General features: G+C 52.2%; 3 protein-coding genes across 3 annotated transcripts; 2 read left to right on the plus strand and 1 right to left on the minus strand.

Moving 5' to 3' along the window:
- Window positions 1-1,760: 1,760 nt before the first annotated feature.
- N7482_010712 (S-methyl-5-thioribose-1-phosphate isomerase) lies at window positions 1,761-2,990 on the plus strand (the record flags this gene model as incomplete). Its single annotated transcript, XM_056692836.1, has 2 exons — window positions 1,761-2,284; window positions 2,354-2,990. 2 exons carry the CDS (start codon window positions 1,761-1,763, stop codon window positions 2,988-2,990), a joined length of 1,161 nt encoding a protein of 386 aa, XP_056538793.1.
- A 3,772-nt stretch (window positions 2,991-6,762) lies between these two features.
- On the minus strand, window positions 6,763-10,933 carry N7482_010713 (uncharacterized protein; the record flags this gene model as incomplete). The annotated part of the gene is made up of 8 exons (XM_056692837.1): window positions 6,763-7,215; window positions 7,267-7,562; window positions 7,629-10,059; window positions 10,112-10,304; window positions 10,370-10,473; window positions 10,550-10,661; window positions 10,735-10,784; window positions 10,883-10,933. The coding sequence occupies 8 exons, from the start codon at window positions 10,931-10,933 to the stop codon at window positions 6,763-6,765; spliced, it is 3,690 nt and encodes a 1,229-aa protein (XP_056538794.1).
- An 862-nt stretch (window positions 10,934-11,795) lies between these two features.
- On the plus strand, window positions 11,796-16,106 carry N7482_010714 (uncharacterized protein; the record flags this gene model as incomplete). Its single annotated transcript, XM_056692838.1, has 3 exons — window positions 11,796-13,962; window positions 14,028-15,128; window positions 15,184-16,106. The coding sequence occupies 3 exons, from the start codon at window positions 11,796-11,798 to the stop codon at window positions 16,104-16,106; spliced, it is 4,191 nt and encodes a 1,396-aa protein (XP_056538795.1).
- Window positions 16,107-18,072: the final 1,966 nt, after the last annotated feature.

The raw sequence follows: 18,072 nt of genomic DNA on the forward strand, positions 1-18,072 counted from the left end.
TTTTTGTGTCTAATATGGCTGCTACAGTAGATCCTGTGCTCAACCCAGCCCCTTGCGAGGCGTGGCCCCGCCATGTTTTCTCCCCCATCTGCCTGCCACAGGTCTATGTGTTATGTGACCAGGAACGGGCTGCACCTGATTATAGAGCCGTGAATTCACTGCATCAGATTATGAAGATACGTATATTGTGCTATATGGATACGGCACCATTGGGTTAAATGCTGATTGTCATGTTACTTATTGCTTTAATTTAGGTGTCACCGCTTGATCACATGCCCTGCTCAAGATATTACCGAATCACCAAGCTCTGGGTGAGCAACAATTAGCTTGGCTAAGGGAGAGCTTTGATAATGCCATCTGTCATCATTGCACCGTGCGAAGGAGCGGTATTTATGCACTCAACCTAGACATGCCGAAGCACTTCACCGCCTGCATGAGACACACATGGCTACAAGCTGAATCGCTATCATGGCAAGTATCTTGTCAGTACAATTTTTTCCTACGACTACTGGGAAACCCCCCTTTTTCTGTTAATTTTACTTCTTTGTTGAGTTCCTTTTTGAGTTGAACCTATGGCAGGCGCCGATGACAGCACGCGTTCCGGGCGCGATAAGCGGTGGACCTTCTGTGGAGTTGCCCAAAAAAAAATACACCGTATAGGACGTGGCGTGATCTGAGCTTTGATGAGCGGTCTTTGGCTATCCCCGAGAGGAAGTGTTCTACCACCTATGAATCAAGGGAGGTTTTGGAGCTTCGCAGCAGCCATGCAGCGATGGACCGCTAATATTCTGTTTGGTCAAATACACATGACATCTTTCTAGCCCATATACCATTGAGATGCATTGCCTCATTTGCTTATCCAAATTCCCCGATTCCCAATATGCCCCGTCCACATCTTCCTCTCGTCCCTGAGCAGGCGGCCGGGAGTACCCCTGGCGACCCGCTGGGGGCTGTGGCCAGATATCGTAGGCTTGTAGTAGAAAACAACTAGAATGTGAGGACCTGTGCATTGACCGGAAATGACTACTTTGGAGGCCAGAAAAGGCCGGCTTTCTACCCGTGACTTTGAACGACAAGCCGCCGGATGAATGGCTACTGCATCTATCGCACTTGCCTACAATCGTCCTGGGAGAACACACGGCTTCGCATTATCTGGGGGTCAGCATATTGTTCTGACTGGAAGTCAAAGACTGTGTGCATGCCATCTTGACTACGACCTCTATACAATTCGGGGACGCAAATTCGGGGTTCCAGGTGGGGGGAAATCAAGGATCGACATCCCTTTCACAGGGTGATTTGCTGTCAAGGCAACCCGGAAGTGTATAGCCTAGTATGCATCCATTTGGACTAAGATCAAGCGGAGTCAAAATCAGGAGATATCTGCAAAAGCTTCCCACGCATTTACATCCCAGAGACCCGTTTCCCCTTCTTGCCGGACTGTCGCGGTGTATAGGAGATGAGGATTGGCTGCTGGTCAGCTAACATAAACACTAGACCGCGAAGGACCGCAGTGACGTGGTCTATACGCATGTCGGTACGGTAGCCTGGCAGACAACGGAGATGACCGTGGGGTTGGGTATGTTAAAGAGCGGACTGAGTTCTGGTCAGCTCATTGACGATGTTGTCTCTTGCCTGAGGCAAGCGGATTGACGCCACTTGGTGCCTGAGGCATGATTTTCCATTGCCGCGGGGTGTCTTCAGAGTGGCGCGGGGCTCCAAAAAAAAGAAGAGACAAACCACCCTCACACTCCGGCTGCGACATGTTACAAGCAATCAAATACAGCCAGGGCCACCTGGAAATCCTGGACCAACTGCAACTGCCTTTTGTTGAGAAGTTCATTCCTATTCAGACGGCCGAAGATGGATGGAATGCGATCAAGGAGATGAAGGTCCGAGGCGCACCCGCCATTGCGATCGTGGCAATGCTTGCGCTTGCCTCGGAACTGCACTCGCTCGGCGCCGCGAACAAGATTCCCACGTCGCCCGAGGAAGCGCAAACGTTGATTGCCCAGAAACTCGACTATCTCGTCACCAGCCGCCCGACCGCCGTCAACCTGGCCGATGCGGCGCAGAAGCTGGGTACGGCGGTGACAACACAAGCGGGGCAGTTGGGGGCCACTGGCCAGAGTGTGGTGGCTGTCTTCATTCAGGGCGCCGAGGATATGCTGGGCAAGGACCTGGACGACAACCAACGCATCGGACACAACGGTGCGGAGTGGATCATGGCTCATGCCGCGAAGCCCGGAGCTGCGGATGTCGCGGTTCTGACGCACTGCAACACCGGGTAGGACAGATCGATCAGTCCCTCTGCAGACCCTCCAACTCCTTGTGGGGATTGCTAACAGGCATGCAGCTCTCTCGCCACTTCGGGCTACGGCACAGCTCTCGGGGTGATTCGCTCCCTCGCATCAAAGAACGTCCTACGCCACGCCTACTGTTCAGAGACAAGACCCTACAACCAAGGCTCGCGTCTGACGGCATTTGAATTGGTTCACGATAAGATTCCTGCTACACTGATCACGGATTCCATGGCGGCGGCATTGCTGGCGAACGCCCAGGTTGGGGTGAACGCCATCGTGGTGGGCGCAGACCGAGTTGCCGCCAACGGAGACACAGCCAACAAGATTGGTACCTACAGCCTGGCAGTCTTGGCCAAGCACCACGGAGTGAAATTCCTCGTCGCTGCACCACGCACCACCATCGATCTGGCGACCAAATCAGGAAGCGATATCGTCATTGAGCAACGTCCCGCGTCGGAGATGACCAGCATCAAGGGTCCCCGTGCTGGCGCAACGGCTGTTGAGGGCAGCGTGACCTTGGAGACCGTCTGCATCGCGGCTCCGGGAATAAATGTGTGGAACCCGGCATTTGATATCACCCCAGCGGCCCTGATCGACGGGATCATCACGGAGGTTGGGGTGGTGGAGAAGGGACCCGACGGTCAGTTCCACATGGGCGGGCTGTTCAACGGCTCGGTTCCTCGGGGCTGACCTTCTCTTCTTGTGTTTTCGTGGTGTCCTGAACTGCGTCGCCTGTGTCCGGTTGAGATGAACCCTGCCCCTCAAAGAGCGCCAAGAACTCGTCCATCTTGCTCTCCAGATCTTTGAGATTGTTCTCCAGCGCCGACGCGGTCCGTTCGCCCCTGTTGTCATGTCAGATAGCGAAACCAGATAGATAGACATCAAGTGAAATACTTTGCTAGATCGGCTAAGGCCTTTGAGACGTTAGCATGCTCATCGTATAGAAAGAGGTGGGATGGGAGTGGACGCAAGGCGGGCCCCATCCCCATCAACCGCAGGACAGGCGCCATCCTTTAGGCTCATAGACTCACCTGGGCCAGACCTAGTTCGTCCCCATTGGTCTGTGGCATGGTGACTTGTGTAGTTGTTTTAGATCTCGCTGCAAAAAGGTTGGAGAAGCGTTGTGATGATTCAAGCAAGGCCCGGGGCCGAGCTCTGGTCTAACTAACTAGATCTTGGCACTGCTTATCTAATTCCCGTAACCCTGTTTACTCGTTAGTAACTAGTTGCGACTAGTGAACGCGCCAGGTATCCTCGAACCGAATCTTTCTTCTTTTGTTCCGCAACATCCGTTTCTGGCCTTTGACGTGGTCAAGAAAGAAGGGACTATATATACTCCCACGATGTCCGTCTGGCTATTCCGGTAACTACAATCCTTCCTTACATCGATTCATCCGCAATTCTGAATCTGGTAATCATACTAACTTGTCAGGTTTCTGATTGCTTTCAATCTTGTAGCCTACATTGCTCAGGTTCGCAAGCTCCGAGAGAAGGGATACAAAACAAACATTTCTCTTGTATACCTATGCTTCAATATCCATAGTGCGACAGAACAGGCGAATCTGTCTCATATGTATGCCGGGCATGTTGCGAAGAAATCCCTGTCACCCGGAGACCCTATTGATCTAAGGTCCCATGATTGGATGAATCTATCCCGAATTGCGACGGTCTGGATGATCTTTGCTTTTGTTCAGTAAGCGACCCACTCCACGAAGACTTCTATCTTCCCAAATCTATCACTAACAGCCTGCTTGGGCAGATTCTTGACCAGTGTCGCCTTTAGCTCCATACCACCCAGGCAAAAGATCACACTGATAGTGGTCTATGTGCTCACTGGGTTACACACCTTTATCCCTCTCATTTCTGGCAATTCTCGCCGTACATTGGTTGAGATTTTTACGAATGGCTTTCCTCAGCTGCTATTCTACACCAACCCAGCCCTCGTTTACCTGGGTTGGTCTGCATTTTCAACGCGAGGTCCGACAAAGCTAGATTCTGCGTCCCCCTTGAGCCTCGCCGGAATCGCTAGTCAGGCTGGGGTACACGGTATTCTGACTATGTCCTGGGCTGTGATGGTCTGGCCCTGGTTCACTAAACATTTGATGGGGTTGACTGCTATGCCATGGCCTGCTTTGATAAAGTCGTGGAATTTCTTTTTGTGGCCGCTGGTCGATAATGTGATTTTTGGTGTGTTGCAGGGGAAGTTGCTTTGGGTTGCTATTAGAGGGAGGAAAGTCACCTCTAAGGAAGGTCAACATAAACTTCAGGCTATGAATGAAGATGACGATGAGGATGAAGATGGAGAGACAACTTTACCACTGGCCGTCTAGTGAGATTCTTACTGGTCAAATAAGGCTTCAGGGATGGGCTTGCAAGAGATAGTACTGTCCATGCCCGCTTAAGGCTCGAATTTGTGGGCTGTACACGAAACACTTCCCATGAAAAGATCACAATCTTATCCACATACAACCTAGGCTTTCCGAGTAGTTGGTCGCACAGGGCCTGTATCATCGGAGGGGTTATGTTTCGTCGTCGGCCAACACGAGTTGGTGGTGCTCTGACATTTCCGAACCAGCGAAGGTTGTTGCCGATGTTGATGAAGGAACGCTTACTACATTCCGCGGCTTGAGCCATCTGCGATGTAGTCAGTGATTTGCTAAGGATCATATGCCGAATCATTTCGAGCTTTGAGGGAGGGAGCCTCGGCGCCATTCAGGGGGAGTTTGGAGGTCATGATATTAAGAGAGCGCCACGGGCAATGACAGATGAGGACTGCGGATCATGAGTCACATCTTCAGCTGAGTCCGCTTAGCGCTGCTCAGCCCCTGCTCAGTGAGCAGATGAAACGATTTCGACTGAAAGTCGAGGGGACGCTGGGGCAACGGCTTCGTTGATTATATCTTGATAATATTTAGTGTGTATTCGGGCTTATAACTAATAGAATAGGTTATTTCTGTATATGCTAGTATGTAAGATATCCAATAGGACGAAGCTGATTGAATCGAATGATGATGGTATCGAAGGAATCAGCCGAAATCATGGGGAAAGGCCTATTGAGAGGTCAACCCCTAGCCGGCGGGCGTTTTGCGGTCCGTGCGGCCGACATTCGGCTGTTACAAAGCCTACAGTATGTAAACATACAAAAACATAACGTAATTCCCGGCCGAGAGCAACCCGGCCGAGCGAGCAACCCAAAACACCATATTAAACGCGATAAATTACAACTTCATATCTTAACGACTATATCTTTTTTAGGTAAGACATTAAAGTCCTATAGTCTACATAGCGTTCCTAGCCTACTAGCGCAATATAGAAAAATAACTATACGTATTAACGAAGAGATATATTTATATCTTGAATGCCTAAATTACATTGCATTTCATGGTAATATATCAAAATAATACTCTGAATGGCTTAAAATTTAGATATGTTTGTGACGCATGACATGACGATGGACCTGGAGATCACCTGACGGACGTGTGGTAGAGGGGAGCAGCTGACCGGGCTAACCAGATGGGCCTGTTTGTATGGAAGCTCTCTGCAAAACAGTAGACACTACCTCCATAGTGTCTGATCCTGGTGCTTAAGGATGGCGAGGTGGTGGAGACAGGGTCACCCCGGGACTTGCTAGACCTGAACGGAGTCTATGCGGAGCTCTGGAACGGTGAGTCACTCAATTTCCACGAAGAGACCATAGGGAACTCGGAGGCTTGGTGGGCTCAGGGCTTTGATCCTAATTGCTGACATGCCCTCTCATTAGCCAGGAACTGTCACTCGCCAACGAGGACGGCGAGACGAGCCCGGTTGAGAGGACGCTCGAGTAAACTAGCAAGATCCGATGGACTGCTGCTTTTCGAGCCCGATTCCGTCAGATGTAGCATACAGTAATTGAAGCCATGTGGATTGTGGAATAGATAAGATAGAAGGTTATGCCATACACAGTAGTACATAGGAGACTCAATGTACCATACTTCCTATGCTGGGGCTTTCCTTTCTTAGCAGTCATTGCTTTTATGAGAGCCCTTGGAGTCAGACCTACTGAGTAATTATATTTCAGTCCACCCGGGCTTAGACTCCCTGATTGCTCAGAGAATTATCAGAGGCCTGCATCTACTGAGCACTCAGTCCGCGTTTAGTCTATCCCCGAAGCAGCATTGTGGCCTCACGACGCTGTTTATCTTGTGAGTTACTTTTTGATGGCCTGCATTTCTCATTATGACCCCATTTCTTAGGGTGCTTCGTCCTTCAATCGTATTCTCTTTCAAAATGGAAGGCATAGGTTCCCCCAATGCTGTCCTCGGCTATTAAACAAAATCCGTGTCTGAATATTCAAGTATGAATTTGTCTTTGTTCAGACTTCAGCATAGTCACTGGGCATTCAAAGACATCAACTCTGAATGTAAAATCATCCAATTAACGGCATATACACACTAGATATACATTTGTTTAGAGCTAACCCGAATTAAAAGTCATCGATCCGAATATTCACAGCTCCATTACGTATTTGCACCCGCAACCGCTCAATGTCCCCCAGCACCCGCACAGCCAAAGGCCCAGTCTGACCTTGCCAGTTTGTTTCCATGTCATCAAGCCACCGGTTGAGGAAGCTGGTCGACGTCGTGATCATGCCATTGACGTGGTTCCTGAACCAGGCTATCCAAATGGGCCGGATATCAAATGTTTGTGTTGGATTCGCCAAGTTCCATGCCTGGTTGGCAATCCACCGCTCGGCACCGATCTCTCGGTACTGAGCGCGTAGGGCACGACGCACCTCCTCGGCGTTGAGATAGCGGAATATAGTAATGACACTGCGCATGCGCGTTAATGCCCGGTCAGGATTTGTCATGTCGTTAACGTAGGTTGTCATGGAACTATCGGCCAGTGGTCCTCGATTCCACCGACGCCACATCCAGACCTGTTCAACAGTTAGTTCTTGAGATCCAACAAAAGAAAGAAAAAGACTGACCCGGTTCTTGAGGAAGTTGAGATAGGCATCGAGAATGAAAAAGTTGTCTTGGTTTCGGAGACTGCCGTACGCCTCGAAGATGCGAACAGAGGGCCACCAGGAATTGGTGAGACTCTGGCCTCCTCCGATGGGCGGTCCCCAGGTAGCCGGGTTGATATTGGGCCCGTTAATCCAGGCGTCAGATACAAAACCAGCTGGTACAGGAGTATACGCGTTGATCGAGGTTTCATCCAGTCGGCCGTATGTGATGTCGGATAAGAAGCGTCCTTCTGTGTTCATCTCCATGATATGTTCCACTTGGGGGAGGGAAAAGACATTAGCAGCTCGATAGAATTCATCGTGATATGATCAGCAGGACTTACTGTGTACTGGCCGGCCATTGTAAGTGTTTCCACTGGGAAGGAAAACCATCTGCACCTCAGTGTTGGCGCAGTCGGCCAGGTCGCGATATATAATTACGCGCAGCCGGACATCACTGTTACGCGAAGGCTCACTGACTGTCTGGTACTGGGAAGAATGCATCGCAGTATCCCCCTCGCCTCCAGTCTGGTCGTCATATACAAAGCAGTACAACCGGCTAGCTCCAACGCGCTTTTCTATCGTCGAAAAATCGCTGCACGTCTCGTCCCACTCGGCGTTGGCGCAGTCGCTATCTGCGTCGGCGCACTCATTTGTCGCCGAACAGCTTAGCACCGGGCTGGAGCTGGCTAGATCGTCGTATGCCTCAAGATTGCACAGGATGTCGTCGGCCAGGTTCTCGATGTCCAGACTGTAAATGTTGCCGGACCAGTCGTTAAGATCATCTCTAAAGCCCGGGAACTGCAGATTGGAGTAATAATCCTGGATCTTCAGGTTCCAGTACGAGATATAGTCGGCGATCAGGTCACTGTTATAGTATGCTGCGCTCAGGATGGAAATCAGCACAGTTCGAGCCTGGGTCCGCGCCTGGGAATCGCTGACGTCGCGGGTAGAGAGGCCTCCAGAGTCCTGATTAGGGCACGTAGGGCTCTGGAAAAAGTGACCCAGGGCGTCCTTGAGGTCGGTGACGTTCTGTTGTTCCTTCCACTCGGTGTCGTAGCGACTGTTGAGTGCGCAGTACGACATTGCGCCGGGCTTGTTCTTGCACACGCCCGTTCGCTCCATGGCGAGGCGATACATGTTGCCTGGGCAGTCGGACGAGCATCTCAGTGGATCGTCAACGAACTGCACGAACATGTTCTCAAACTTGTACCAATCTCCGCCGGTCCACTTGTTGTCGTCATCATCATAGCAGCAGTACTTGCGTTCCTGGTCGGGCTTGCACTTGACCGCACCGCTGCCCTCGGCAGACGACAGCTGCTCATATTTTTTCAGGATGGGACAGTCGGCGTTGCAGTCGCTGGCTTCACCGGCCCATACACAGCTGTCGTACACGTCCATGCTGGGCATCTTTTTATCACTGGTGCCCACGCTGCAACAGGCAGCCTGGTAGCCGCTGTGACAGCCGCCATTGGTGCTGCCCACCTCGACGGTGCCGTCTGGGCAGGTATAGTCGCAGAAGCTGTTGGAGTGCTTGTACCAGCCACACGTCGGCATTGACGTCTCAGGGCAGCACAGGATGTGGAGTTCGTTCTCACAGGCAGTGCTGTCCATCATGAGCTCGCCCACATTGTGCTTGTTGCCGTCGATGCGCGTAGCTGGCTGGTAGCCATTGGGACAGCCGTCACCACAGTTGGTCCATTTGCACTGGTCGATCGTCTTCTTGATTTGCACCTGGTCGTGGTGGTTGTCGTCGATCTCCTTGAGGATCATGCCGTGCCGGTTAGCTGCCCGGGCGTAGAACGCATTGGAGAACTGGCGAGTCGGGGTATCATGGCTCACAGCCCATACCATGACGCCGCCCAAGTTCAGTCCCAGCGCATAGTCGACTTTGAGTTGCAGTGTCTCCTCGTCGTCGTAGGCCACCCACTGGTCGTCCCAGTGGGCCACTTTGACTCCAGCCTCCTTGTACAGTGTCGGCGTCAGGCCCCTATCGTCAATGATGTCCATGATCTCGCTATTGAGAAGAATGCCATTTTCACGGCTGCACGGTCCCTTGTTGCCCGCTGACTCAAATGTACAGCCGGGCTCCATGCACGACGTTGATGTGGCCGTGAAGGCCCGGCCGTAGAAAGCCGTGCCCATGACTACCTTCTTGCTTGGGATCTCATTGCGCCAAAGCAGATCCATGGCATCCTGGATCTCCGTCAGGTTCGTGTGCGCAAGCAAATATGGCCCCAGCCACTTGTTGCCCCGGTCCCAGGCACCGTGCAAGTCGTAAGTCATGATGTTAAAGAAGTCAACATGCTTCTCCATCTCAACAATATCAAAGTGCTGTAGGAACCAGTACGAGGCTGGAAGCGTGACGGTCAGTCCATCACGTCCCCCGGCGCTCTTGAGAGCCTCTTTCAGTGCACGCAAGAAGGTAGGGAAGTTGGCAAAGTCCTCTTCACGGCCACCGCGCTCTACAATGTCATCTGGACCGGGATACTCCCAGTCAAGATCAACACCGTCGAGATTATATGTGGAGAGAAACGAGATGAGAGACTTGAAGAACTTCTTTTGCGCATCTTTGGATGTAGCTAGATTGCTGAACGTGGATCGGGTCGGGCCAGGGTCGTTATACGACCAACCACCTAGCGCAATAAAGACTTTGAGGTCGGGGTCCTGGGTCTTGAGTCGAGCAAGCCGCTTGATCAGGTCCTCTTCCTCTGTTGAGGCCAGCTTAACTTCGAATGTGTCCGGGTCAATGGCGCCAAAAGCATAGTTGAGGTGCTGCGGTTAGTGGTCTCGTTAGCCTCTCTGGTCTCAGCGCACTTTGAGTAACAAGGGGTCGCTCAACTGTATATATTCCCAATGGAATCTGTTCCGGGAAGAAGCTATGGCATGGTCTCTCATGTGACCAACCCTCGTAGTAGCCGACGATGGTATACAGAGGCGTGCTCGGACTGTAGCTAGCTGAAGGACGCTTGACTTTTTTGTCGCCGCAGAACTCAGAAGTCATGCCACAGTATCCCCACCTACATCACATTAGCCTTTTGTCCTTTCATTTCTATCTTAATCTCTCATGATCAATTTCACATACTTGCTGCAGCAGACATTGAGGGGACATTTGGCGTGTTCTGCAAATTCGCCATAGCCACCAGGGTCACAATAGGCTTTATTATCGCAGCCAGCAACACAGTTTTCCTTTGAACAGTCTAAATTACAGTCAGCCACCAATTATGACACTCGTAGTATAGTCTAGAATAAACAAGTCACTCACAGTCTGGCCCGAGGCCACAGAATCCGGAAGAAGAACAGCAGGCGTCATTCGCGCAAGGCCGGTTAGCATCGCATTCCGCCTGGAAGTCACAGCTAGCCACACAGTCGGCACCCTGGAGAGAGATCAGCTGATGAAATCTACAACCTGGGTAGTCTACACCCTAATCCTCACAAACGAAGACATACGCAAAATTCGTCTCCAACTCCGCAGTAACCCGAGCTAGGGTAAAAGTCAGCTATTGGTTTGGGTTCAAGCAGGACCAAGATCAGAGATATACCTAGAACAGCATCCGGTAGCACAAGGATTCGAAGCACTGCAGTCCTGGGCCTGTACCTGCAGGAAGCTGCACAGGGCCAGAACCAAGAAGAGCAGCCGGGTCAGCATGGTGCAGGCAACCTAGGTACTCTACCAGGTATGCTCTGTCCACTTCAGCTGGCGAGGAGGTAAATGGTATGGAAGGATGAAAGAAAGGAAAAGAAAAGCAGGATAGAGGAAATTGCAATGTGTACTATAATTTCATCGCCCCCCTAGTACTAAAGCCGAATATAGAAATAGTTCAATTGCCAAGACTGGATGGTAGTAGTCGGATGTTGGAAAAGGTAGAGTTACACTTGACTATCGATGAGCTCGCTTAGAGAATGAGGCCTTTTTTCTAGTTCCTTAATTCACAATCGGTAAGAATCACCGTTATCGGGCACTCGAAAACAAATCATTAGTATAAGAATCCCTTGTATAGGACGGGGTTCGGCGCTGGAGTGTAGCGACGGATGCATTAGGCGGGGTCTCCGGAGATTAGCATGCCCACCCTCGTGCAGCGGGTGCTTAGGGCTCCTCCCACTAAGAGCGTAGTTCGCGGCTAACTGTACCCGGGCCACGCTATCGAGGAGCTAATATAGCCTCAGGGTCTCGATTGGACCCTGATGCCGAACATAGCTGACCTCGTCTCTTGGCTGTTTCTCGACTTTCTCTTGGCTGTTTCTTGGCTTTCTCTTGGTTGTCTCTTGCCTTTCGCGTCGCCTTCCTTCCGTGAGTACTTCGTAATGAATACTACTCTGGTTCTTATCTCAAGCCGCTCTATTGTAGGTATATTGCCGACACCGGAAGAAGCCATGAGGCAGACTAGCGAGTGGGAATTGCAATTCCTTTTTCCCTTCCGGTCCAAGGTCCCCTTTGAGATATAGTAAGAGAGGGTATCTCCCCAAGAGAATCAAAACAAGACTGAGGAAAAAGGAGTCTGCAGTGCAGGATGCTCGACCAGATTCCCCCTCTGAGGGTCCTCTTCACGGCTCTCTGCTGGGCTCTGCTGGCTTTCCACGTATCTGCCCATGGCCATCATGCTGCTCACCAGCATCTCCATCATGCCCGTGCCTCCTCTGCTGTGTCTTCTTCTACTACTACTTCTTCTTCTCCCTCGTTGTCTCCCGCATCCTCCGCTGCCGTACAGGATGCAAAGGAGACGGTGCGCAAGGCTCTCGAGGCTCTCTCGGTGGCCAACAAGCTGCGTCTGGAAAACATTCATTTCAACAAGTATGAGTTCGATGACACCAATGAGAATACCGGCGCCAGAACCCCTGCGCCGGCTCTAGATATTGACAGCCCATCGGAGGGCGTGACCAAACGCTCCACGGGCAACAGCAGCTTCGGCTACTCATACTCTATCCCCGACGATATCCGAGAAGCTGCGCGCATCGTCGCTGAGTCTGCTCCCCCGGCCATACCTGCTGGAGACCATGAGGAAGTGGCTGCCCGCATGCGCCGCAAGTATGCACTGCGCTCGAATGACACCAATTTCCCACCCCAGCAGCTGCAGACACCTAGTGGCCTCAATGGCTTTAGTCCGTCCGAGGGCGACGAAAAGAAGAATCAGGAGACCCTGCCGATAAGCAAGCGAGCGGCCACCAGCTACTGGATGGCGACCATGCAACAACGCGGCGGCAGCCCATTTGCGCCTTCTGGATATAAGGTGTGGCGCAACGTCATGGACTACGGAGCAGTTGGCGACGGAGTGACCGACGATACGGCAGCTATCAACAAGGCCATTGCAGACGGAGGCCGCTGCGGTGCCGACTGTGGCTCCAGTACTATCTACCCGGCCGTTGTATACTTCCCCCCTGGCACCTATCTGGTCAGCAGCTCGATCATCCAGTACTATAACACGCAATTCCTCGGTGACCCGGTCACAGTGCCAACAATTCTGGCGGCGTCAAGCTTTGTCGGTCTAGGCGTTATTACTTCCGATGTGTACGTGAGCGACACAGAAGAATGGTATATCAACCAGAACAACTTTTTGCGCAGCGTCAAGAACTTCAAGATCGACGTGCGGCTCACGGATCCGTCTGCGTACGTGTGTGCCATCCACTGGCAGGTGGCACAGGGCACCTCGCTGGAGAATATTGAATTCTACGCTCTAGCGGACAGCACGCAGCAGGGCATCTACATGGAGAACGGCAGTGGCGGCTTCCTCGCTGACCTCACATTTGTCGGAGGTAACTTTGGCGCCTACTTTGGCAATCAGCAGTTCACCACCAGCCACCTGGTGTTTGTTAACTGTAAAACGGCCCTGCAGATCCACTGGGACTGGGCGTGGACCATGCAGGACATCATTATTGAGTCGTGCACCACGGGCATCATCATTGTTGGTGGCGCTGGTGGGCCCCTAAGCAATGGCCAGCCCGTTGGCTCGCTGATTGTCACCGATGCCCTGATTGCCAACACACCGAAGGGTATCGTAACATCGCTATACTCGGAAAACTCGACAGCTTTGCTGGTGCAGAACACGGGCTTCTTCAACGTGCAGGACGCCATTGTTGACGACGTGCTGGGCACTACCCTAGTAGCCGGTGGTGATCAGGTCTTCCTTGATAACTGGGGATTCGGTATGGTCTCGAGCGAGTCAGGTGTTAGTGGATTCGTCAACGGACAGGCCATTCCAGCCATGAATCGCACGGCATCTCTGCTCGCCGCCACTGGTCATGTCAATCCCAACTACTTTACGCGCCGTCGCCCCAAGTACCACGACATTGGCATGGCCCAGATCATGGACGTCAAGTCTCTAGGTGCCAAGGGTGATGGAGTCACAGATGATGGCCCGATTCTTAATGTCATTCTCCAGAATGCAGCCAACCTCTCGTCTATTGTCTATTTCCCCTTCGGAGTGTACGTCGTCAAGGACACACTCAATGTCCCTGTTGGCAGTCGCATCATTGGCCAGGCTTGGTCGCAAATCATGGCTAAGGGTGCCAAGTTCCAGGATGAAATGAACCCGCGGGTCATGGTCAAGGTTGGACAGCCTGGTGATATCGGCGTGGTGGAGATTCAGGATATGCTCTTTACTGTCTCTGGAAACACCGCGGGAGCAGTGCTGATGGAGTGGAACGTACACGAGTCAATTCAGGGTTCATCTGGTTTATGGGGTACATTATTCCTTCTTCTTTCTATTCGTCCCTCTGTATATCTGTTACGGTGCTAATATGTTTAGACTCTCATTTCCGAGTCGGCGGTGCCATTGGAACTGATCTCCAGTCCGAAAACTGCCCTAAACTGTCTGGATCCGTCAATCCCGCGTGCAAAGCAGCTTCACTGCTACTGCATATGACGGCCCAGAGCTCTGCCTATATCGAAAACGTGTGGGTGTGGGTGGCGGACCACGACCTCGACAAGATCTCGCAGGACCAAATCGACATTTATGTCGGCCGTGGAGTGCTGATCGAGAGCCAGGGCCCAACGTGGCTATATGGCACGGCATCGGAGCACTGCATTCTATACCAGTACCAGCTCTCTGGCGCCAAAGACATTGTGCTCGGGATGATCCAGACCGAGTCTCCTTACTTCCAGCCGACGCCCAAGGCGCCGCAGCCCTTTACCACCGGTCTCTTCAAGGACGATCCAACGTTTGACGACTGTGACACCGGGTCAGCTACCTGCGCCGTCTCGTGGGCTGTACGCATCCTAGACTCAGAGACAGTGTATATGCTGGGTGCAGGGCTGTACAGCTGGTTCTCGGACTATAGCCAGGACTGCGTGAACACCGAGGACTGCCAGCAGCGGGGTTTCCTCATTGAGCAGAGCAACGACGTCTGGATCTACAATCTGTGCACCAAGGCTATTGTTGAGATGGTATCACCCGTTGGCGAGCTCGTCACGCGTGCCGTCGACAACCGCAACGGCTTCCTATCGTCCATCCTCGCGTGGGTGCGCAATTCGTCCGATACCACCATTGGTGAACGCAAGTTTGAAGGATTCCAGATTTACCGCGATGACAGCAGCCGTATTGTCGACTTGACGACAGGCTGCCAGACGGCTATGAAGCAGAGGATCAAGTGCCATGAGATGTTGGAAGGTTGGCAGCAGCCCGAGATGCGCGGGTCCCTGGACAGCAAGAACCTGACCGACGCCGTGTGCGACACTGGCTGTGGCCGGTCTCTGCAAAGCTACTATGACGGTGTTGCTTCGGCATGCCAGGGCCAGAACTTTACTATCAACTCGGCCGTTACTTTTCCTGCACGCGCAGGAGGCACCATCTGGACGGGATACAACGAGACCTGTTTGAAAGATCCAGACACCGATGGCTACTGCAACAGTATGTTTTCACCCGTCATTCCTACCATGATATACAATTGTAACTAACAAGGCAGATCTGATTGATACGTTCAAGGTTGTCGATTCGTACGAAGAAATGCCGCAGAACGAGCTGTGTTCGTGGTGCTACGTGAACTTGAACCGCATGATGCAGTCGTCGCCCTACTCCATCTTCCAGTCCCCGCTGGAGTCTCCATATCTCAAGGCGCGACTTGAGTACATCTATAGCACCTGCGGGGTCGAGACTGGCCCCACGGACGTGCAGGATCCGCAATACGTGCCCATCGAGCAGGAGGCCATCCCCTGCTTCACTGACGTCACCTACACTTCCAAGGCTGGCGACAGCTGCGACAGTGTGGCACTGGCCTACTCGATAGGCTCAGCTGCCCTGCAGAGCGCCAACACCGACCATATCACCAACTGCACTACGCTGGCTATAGGCAACGAGCTCTGCATTCCGCTCACCTGCCACGAGCTATACATCCTGGAGGACACCGATACCTGCGAGTCCATCGAGCTCGATACGGGCATCGGCATCGGAAACCTGCGCGCCTACAATCCGTGGATCAACTACTTCTGTGACAACCTCGTCTCCACTGTCTGGATCCACGGCCGCACCCTCTGCCTGTCGCCGCAGGGTGGCATCTACAACGTCTCCAACCCCATCCCTGGAGTCGTAGTCGCACCCGGTGGCAGCACGGGCTACACAAGTACTGCCATCCTGCCGCCCGCCAACAGCACTGTCGCCAATGGCACTACCCTTTACTGCGGCAGCTGGTACACGGTTACAGCGGCAGATGAGACGTGCGCGAAGATCTGCACGTCGAACGGTATCACAAGCGACCTGTTCCGCCAGGTCAACCCCAGTCTCGCTGGTAGTGCGGCTGGAGATTGCACGGGGCTGTTGAAGGTGGGTACTACGTATTGTGTTGGGCCGGTTTGGAGTTGGGAAGACCTTGAGGCAGAGGCTAGTAGTTAGAATCAATTTGTATAGTTGTTAATCTAGTCACGGGGTGATTTCTCTTTTTTCAAATGTTGGAACACACTTTAACCCCTTACTTTTGTGGTACAGCCCCGCAATCTCTCTCTCTCTGTCTGTTAAGCCCGTATTATTGTCACTCGCAGCAACAGGGCGTCTCACAACACGTCCCAGCCGAAATGTTAGACAAAACGCTCCGGATACCGCAGGCGAACACGATGAAATCGAAGGATAAGGTGATGATGCATCTCTTCGGTGCGGGAGAGGTGCAGGGCACAAAGGCCGCCCGCGCGTCTGCACGTATGTGAGTAAGCGTATCGACCCGAAGACATGGTCGTTAAGCACCACTCCAGAGACTAACGCACAGTGACGGTCAAAACAACAATGGGCAACATGCACGTGCATAACGTGTATATGGCAGGGAAGATGCATGGCGAGGATGCGGCGAAGAGGGCAAAAAGCGCAGCGGCAGCAAAACGTACGTTGAGGCTACGAAGCGAACAGTGGGGAAGCACGGGGAGCGCCGACCATCATTCCATCGTGGGGGACTTCAACATGCACCACCCGCTGTGGTCTGGTGGCCATGTTAGTCAGGCGTCCCAGCTGGATCAAGATGTTGAAGACATGATCTGCTCCATGGGCGACCATGGCATACAGCTGCTCACTAAGAGGGGAATGACAACGTATGATGGAGCGAAGACGACGATTGATCTACAGTCATTCTGGAAATCGCCTTGACCAACATACACTGAGAAACTCATTCCCAGCCCCACCGCCAAGGCCTTAGCGTAGATCATTTATTGAGCGGGCCGCATTAACTGAGGGGGGCAGTAAAATGCGCCGTGTATGTTACAGTAATAGGCGACGTAAGATTACATTATCCGTACGAAAAGAAAGCCCGTGGAATTTCATGGAAACCCGTGGTGGATCGCAACTCATGTGGGGAAGGCCACCTAGCGCCAGGCAACTCGATGATCTGCTGGGCAACCTCTTTCTTCTCCTTTTTTGTGCGGTGTTTGCTATTCATCACTTACGAGGGTGTCTCTTTGGCCCAGAGAACCTCAACAAGTGATATTAGCGGCCAACGACCATCCTGAACCAGTTGGCGGTTGTTTGTAGGCGAACAGCACCCTCAACGGCTCCTGATGGTGTAAGCCTCAACTAATAATCACTCACCCTTAGTCTGTCGTTACAGGAGGCCCAAGAAAATGACTCCCAGTTCTGTCGTTAGCCAGGATGATTATGGCGTTCAATAAAGCATAGCGCTTGACCCGTGGGGCGATACGTCACAATATGCACTGACACCTGGCAATTTCCGTTGGTCACCCGCCTCCCCGTCCGACATAAGCTTTATCAACGTCGATCCTATCTCCCCTATCAATTACGCTTCGCCATAACAAACTACTTCGCAAAAGAATAGTCTTCCGTTACTCCAGTTCGGTGATTAGGAGGAAGGTCAAACATATAACGAGGATCTACCGACTTGTATCCACTACTTGATTGAGTGGAAGGTCACACTCAATGACAGGACGGTGGCGAAAGATACAGAACAAGATCTGGTTCTAGCCCCTCGATTTCACTGGAGGCTCTTTTTGCAACCAAAGCTAAAGGAGCTACTTGTACGGAAGTATCCACATCGACAACTTGAATCGGACGACACGTCTGTTATCGTATCCGCCACTCGGCAGAAGGGCCTTACTCTGAGGTTTGATGGAACTAACATTGATTGGCCTTCTATAGAAAAACAGCTTTTCGATTGGGGAGACCTTTTTCTTGCTGGCAAGAAACTGAGACTGGTCATTTTATTCAATTATATGGAGAACGCTTCGAGCTTAAACGTAAGTGGCAGGACGACTGATAAGCGAGGCACTTCGTCTGCTACCCAGCGAATGCTTCAAGAGCGAGACCGACAGATCTTTGCTAAGGAAGCAGCTTCCGGAGAGCCGCCTGCCTAGAAAGAGGTATA

Source organism: Penicillium canariense (genome assembly GCF_028826845.1).
Source record: "Penicillium canariense strain IBT 26290 chromosome Unknown utg000008l_segment0_segment0, whole genome shotgun sequence".
NCBI classification, from domain to species: Eukaryota; Fungi; Ascomycota; class Eurotiomycetes; order Eurotiales; family Aspergillaceae; genus Penicillium; species Penicillium canariense.